This window comes from Melitaea cinxia, chromosome 11 (genome assembly GCF_905220565.1).
Source record: "Melitaea cinxia chromosome 11, ilMelCinx1.1, whole genome shotgun sequence".
NCBI lineage: Eukaryota > Metazoa > Arthropoda > Insecta > Lepidoptera > Nymphalidae > Melitaea > Melitaea cinxia.
In genome coordinates this window covers 5,358,181-5,364,875 of record NC_059404.1, presented here as the reverse complement: position 1 = coordinate 5,364,875, position 6,695 = coordinate 5,358,181, and the positions used below count along the sequence as shown (strand labels likewise).

Sequence of the window (6,695 nt, the reverse complement as noted above, 5' to 3'; positions counted from 1 at the left end):
TACCAGTACGATCACCAAAGATTACTGGAGGTGTAATTCGAAGAAGCCGAAGCAGCCATATACAACAGTGATACCCGACAAATACTCAAGGGCAAGATGTCGGGTATGGCCGCATACAACATAACAGCAGGCTTCGTGAGCGCGGTCGAGTCTGAGGGTAATAACGAGGTGTCACAAATCTTCGAAACACCCGAAGGGAACCCGGTGGTGGTAGTAGCGAGATGCACTAAAGTAATGCTGCGTGACCGGATGCTATGGATGGCAAAAACCATCACGGGCGACCGGGCCGAAGCCGGCTGACCGTACGTGACCTGGGAACTACCATCACTGGAGTGGATAAACGGGGTACCAGGATGCGGCAAGACAACCCGCATAGTCGGGTACTTCGATGGGGACACGGAAGTCGTGATTACGACAGTCGAGGCGGCCAAAGATCTAAAAGAGAAACTGGTGCACCGCTATGGCAACAAGGTCCAGCATAGGGCTACTACGGCCTCCGTTCTGGTAAATTGCTTCCGCGAGGCTTCAAAAATCAACCGCCTAACGGTGTACGAAGCCCTTATGAATCATTTCGGAGCCATAGTAATGGCCGCCCGACTATCGGGAGCTGAGAAGGTAGTCCTCATCGGAGACATAAACCAACTGCCGTACATCGACAGGGATAACCTGTTTGAAATGCGGTATTGTAGACCAACCCTCATAACGACTATTTCGTGCGAGTTGTCGTGCACGCATCGTAATCCCAAAGACGTAGCCTGTGCCATCAGTGAGGTTTACAAGACCGTGTACAGCTCAAGCACAAAGATCCGATCTTTGCGAGTGGAGAGTCTCACAGGCGCGCGCATTCCTGTAGGAAGGGACCGAACCCTGTACCTGGTATTTACGCAAGAGGAGAAGAGATTGCTGACTGACCAAGGATACGGGTCCGGTGAGGGATCGCGCGTCTTAACCATTCATGAGGCGCAGAGCCAAAGCTATGAGGACGTCATCGTCCTCCAGACAAATACAAGGAGGCTCAAGATCCACGACAGCATTTCGCACGCTGTAGTCGCGGTGACAAGACACACCAACACCTGTGTCTATTACACCGACGACCGTGACGACGCAATTGGTCGCTTTGTGGCGAGGGCAGCGGAGACGACGGACAAGAAAATCCTTGAGCATAGTCTCAAGATGGCCATTCACCGTAGAGATGCTGCCGTCATTGAGAATGTGCTCAAAATGTTGGAAAATGTGGTGGTGTGAAAACATCATTGTATTGTAATTATAAATTGTGCATAGATCAAAATGTAATGTACGTAATATAAATAATAAAATTAAATGTAATAGTATAGGTATAGGATAATGTAATGATAAGGCTTTATATATGTACTTAATAAGATAGGATTAATTGTGTTTGCTCACAAACGAAAAAAAACCAACTTCAATTTCATCGACGAGTAATACAATGTAGATCGACGAAAAAATAGTCAAGTAACTACGCGTTATCAAAGATTACTCAAAAGGTAGTTATCAGATCTCGATAAAATCCAGTAAAAAGTTATGCGGTATAATACAACGTAGGTCGACGAAAAAAGCGTCAAGTAAAAACGCATTATTAGATATAACTCGAAAAGTAGTTGTTAGATCTCAAATAAATTTAAATGGGACCAATTGACACACACCACCTTTCAATTAAAAAATTTTTTCTCGAAATTGGTCCACACGGTCAAAAGTTCTGATGTAACATACATAAAAAAAAAATACAGTCGAATTGAGAACCTCCTCCTTTTTTGGAAGTCGGTTAAAAAGCAATATCTTGATCAGTGGACTCGCGTTGAGTTTTAGAAATTTTAAGACTAGTTATTAAGGCTTCTAGGATATATATATGGAATAACAAAGGCACGGGCATAATAAGCCTGTGGATATATCACTAAAATAAAAAACATCAGAAATATATATATATATATATATATATATATATATATGTCCACACTTGCGCTTTCGTACGCAATTAGCAAGGAATTTATAAACAACAGATGCACTGAGGAAGTCACCTTGTTCAATAATTCAGCCATATTGTTCAATAATCACCTAGGGTAGATGGATTACATAATTTCTCTAACAAAAAAGACATAAATAAAATAATAATTAAAAAAACCCCACCTGTGTGAAGAAGAAGTAATAGAAAAACAATATAAGTATAATCAATATAAGGGTAAGTCAAATCATTCTCTCTTTGTGCATGTCTCCGACTGCACGTTATGTACGATGTTGCATAAAATTTCAAAGGACTACTGTATTGTAATAAGTTTACAGTACATAATGTTAGGTATTGTTTCGATTTATTTTGTTGGCTTTATGTAATTATTGAATTTTTATCGTTCCAGCCTTTTCAGTTGATTTTCTATTAGTTCTTCACCACGAAAGCAGGTTTTTTGTTTTATTTTGTTTTTAATTATTACCTAATCAAACTAACATACCCTTCACACCTTCATGCATCCCTTGTATTGTTTATTACTTTCTTCTTATCTGTTTAAAGTTTTCTTTTTAATATTATTTTCGTTAGCATCGTCTTTTCAATAAAACAACATAAACAAGATTTCTCAATTTTATGTTTTGTTCATATTAATAAAATGTAAAAATGAGACTTCACACAAATGTAATATTTGTAAAGTAAGCTTATTCCAATGTTTGTCAATGTTACATAAATAAATGGTGAACATCTAATAGGGTTTAAGTGACAAAGAAAGTAAATAATTATAAGATTAACACAAATTTACAGTTTATTATACACTATATTATCAAAAATTAGGCAGCAATCTTTAAACTATCAAGGTTACTCTTTAATTTGTTTAAATTTTCAGCAACAGCTTCTTGTTTATTCTCTAAAGCCGAAATATTTCCATCAGTTCTTTTTATTTCTTTACTTATATATTCCAATCGTTTGGCCACATTCTGTTTTGCTTCTTCTAGGTCTTGCTTAACTAATACTGGTCCAATGAGTTTATAGACATCTGCATCCTTTTTTAATAATGAAAGTTCCTCTTTAACAGCTTTATTCTCATTCAATTGGCTGTCCAATTGTTGCTTTTGAGCCACAGCCTTGTGGTATTCTTTTTTCAAATTATTGAAAATCTCGAACTCTTTCTGCCATTTCTTTTGCACTTCTTCAGCCATTGTGTAATAAAATTTGTATGTTTTGTGAATTTAAATCTCAATATAACCTGAGTTATTCATAAAACGATTTTCAAAGGTAAGTAAATCTAAAACTTACAATAGGTTATGTTTTAATGTTGTACATTTGACATTGACATTTTAGTACAAAAGATATGGCAATTGTCCTACCCAGTACCCACTCCAGCAGGGGTGTGAAACTCGCCTACATTATCGTAATTCAGAAATAGTCATACAAACTAACGCCATCTCTTGGACGAGGAGGGTGAGTTCGGGGTGATATATTAATGTGTCGAAAACAAAGAGCAACACGGAGGGGAGTAGCCATGTACAGGCGTTCCCCTCTGTCAAGGTATAAGGCCAAATGGCCATATGCATGCAATAAAACTAGTTTCAGCCGCACTGATCACTAGACTAAATCTAGTTGCGCGATTGAATCAACGTCCTTCAAAAAATGCCAAATTGTTCTGTTTTTTGCTGCAAAAAAAGATCTGCCACGTCAAATTTACTTAAACGGGGCGTTACCTTTCATACGTAAGTATTTTTTAATCACATTATTACTTGTATACTTCTTTTAAACCTTTTTTAAACTTAAAAATTACAAATATTATCGGTCGTGTTGACTCGATTTGTTTACCAACACAGGCCGCTCGCCCTCATACAATATGCGGATCGGTCGAACGACTGATCGAAGTCTATTTCCGAGAAGTCACTGTCGCCGAGCGATAGTGTTGTTACCGGTTTGTTTGTAGATGGTTATCGATAAAAACGGCAAAGGCAAAAGAGGAGACAGACATTTTTGAGATTTTGATTTATTTAAAATATTATGTTGCTAGCTTTTTTTAATAAACATAGCTATATAATAAAATTGCATTAAATTAAATATAATACACGTATTATGAGTATTAATACATTTTACTAGAATTACTTAATGTGAACTTTGACCATAATTTTTTATATAAAAATTTGGCAGGTTTTCTAAAAATCCAAATTTAAGGGACACATGGAAAAAAATTGTAATAACAGATTAACCTGGACGCCCACAAAAATTGTGTAATTTGTTCTGATCATATCGATACCACTAACTTTCAAGTGTTGGCGAACAATAGAAGGATTAGTCGAGGGCACCAAAGTAACTCGCGTAACGGCTGCGTTGCGCCCGGTCCTTGTGCGGTGGATGCGCCGTAAGCGCAAGCCCCTCACCTTCCGTCTGACGCAAGTTCTCACCGGGCACGGCTGCTTTGGTGAATACTTGTGTCGGACGGCTCAAAAGGAGCCGACGACTGGATGTCACGATTGTGGCGCGGCGGTGGACTCTGCCCAGCACACTCTCGAGGTGTGCCCGAGATGGGTGGCGCTGCGTCGCGATCTGACGACAGTCCTCGGAGGAGACTTGTCACTGCCGAGCGTCATCACCGCGATGCTCGGCGACAACGAGTCCTGGAAAGCGATGGTCTCCTTCTGCAAAACAGTAATGTTCTAGAAGGAGAACGACGAGTGGATGAGAGAGGAGGCCACCGACGAGGCTTCCGTCCGCAGCCAACGAACGGGGGTGCGTAGGAGGCGACTTAATGCACCTCCAGTGACGCCTCTGTGCTCGTGTCGGGCCGGGATGGGAACCCGGTCCTGCTAGACATGGCGTCGTCCGGATTGTTCAGAGGTGAGCCGGACAGTCCCCATGGAGGAGAAGTCTGGCCATTTCGCCGAGGCCAGCCGGTCGCTGGAAGGATCCTGTTGCCTGCAGATCCGGGACCCTCCAATTAAAGCGGCTAAAGGCTCCCGCAGGGGTTTGGTCGGTAGTGCACCCCCAAGTGTTGAAGCCGACATACGGTCTAGGACTGCCTACCCGGGCGTCCTGGATATCACCCGTAAATGGGTTCCCCTGCGATAACAAAAAGGGCACCAAAGTAACACTAACGCCACACTGTTTTTGTCCCGTAAGTTTTTTTTGTCTCATGTACAAGGTAATCAAGATATGGTTCACCTTAGTCATAGTAGTGAAATGAAGCTTAGATTTATAAACTTTGAAAATTAACAATGTCCATCCTTTCAGAGTCATCAACAAATCATTAAATCTAGCAGATGATAAGCTATCATCTTATGATGCCATTAGTGCTACGCTCCCTATTCCCGATTCGTTGACATCACCGTGTACATCATCAACTCCTCAAAATGTATGTTAACTTTAAATCGTTTATTGTAGACTGGCATTGTTTGGCACAACAACGTTGCACCAAACGTATTGTGACATAATTATAATAGTTAGACATATGCTGTCGCGACACTTTTTAACCGACTTCCAAAAAAGGAGGAGGTTCTTAATTCGATTGTATTTTTTTATGTATGTTACTTCAGAACTTTTGACTGGGTGGACCGATTTTGATGATTTTTAATTTAATAGAAAGCCGATGTTTATCATGTGGTCGAGTTTAAATTTAATCGAGATCTGATAACAACTTTTTGAGTAACCTTTGATAACGCGTATATATTACGTATATTGTATTACTTGTCGATGTAATTGAAGTGGTTTTTTTTTTTTTCGTTTGCGAGCAAATACAATTATTGTAGATAATGATGTGTTGTACAAAGTCTTACTACATTATATATTTCTATTATCATTAGTTTTTGCAGCGCACGCAATGTAAGGAATTTTTTGGGTTAGGTTAGGTGGGTTAGGTGGTTGGTAGTTTCGTAGTGACCGACGATTATTTTTGTGTGGGAATTGGATAAAGTGTGCATGTGTGTAATTTCCCCCCGCAAAAAATGACAGACAGTTTTGTATCGGTAACAAACGCAATGGCTACTCCCCTCCGTGTTGCTCTATGGTTTTAGAAGATGTTTCTAATTCGTTGACTATTGCATTTTTTATCTCTAATATATAGAATTCTCGTGTCGCGGTGTTTGTGTTTATAAAATAAATTGGTTATGAGAATTTTATTTTTTAGTTCTAATTTATAAATTTAAATGTTAATGCAATATCGCATTGCAATCATATTACAAACGAAAGATGAATAGGTATGATTAATAATAATTAATTATTACATATTGCTTATTTATTGTTACTAATCTTATCTTTTGATATGTATACATTGATTTAATTTCCATATTTAATTGTTGATTTAATTTGACTTTATTGACTTTGTTAATTATTTTTAATTTAAGTTATAATACATTGAAATTGTCTAGCTAAGATCCTGTTTGATTTATTTGAATAATTTTACTTGATTCGATTAGATTTTGTTTATTTTAATGTATATATTTTAATTTGATTAAACTTCATTTAATATTGTTTTTTAACATAATAATAGAATAATACTTATTTTTAATTCTAATTGCATAAAATAGGAAAGAGTTAAAGTTTAGTTTAAAGTTGTTTTTGTGAAACCAAGTGAAATAACAAAATACTTAAGTTCTTAGAAAAAAAAAAGTATTTTTCTGTTAAATGTATACATTAACTTATGTTAGATGTATTTTTTTTCTTGGTACTTTTGTCTAAAATACGCAAGAAATAAAAGGCTTTTTTATTATTATTATTTTTT

At 37.7% G+C, this 6,695-nt stretch overlaps 1 protein-coding gene across 1 annotated transcript; it reads right to left on the bottom strand.

The window, feature by feature from the left end:
* Window positions 1–2,747: 2,747 nt before the first annotated feature.
* On the bottom strand, window positions 2,748–3,369 carry LOC123658112 (probable prefoldin subunit 6). The gene has a single exon (XM_045593579.1). The coding sequence runs from the start codon at window positions 3,157–3,159 to the stop codon at window positions 2,791–2,793; it is 369 nt and encodes a 122-aa protein (XP_045449535.1). The 5' UTR covers window positions 3,160–3,369; the 3' UTR covers window positions 2,748–2,790.
* Between the last annotated feature and the right edge of the window lie 3,326 nt (window positions 3,370–6,695).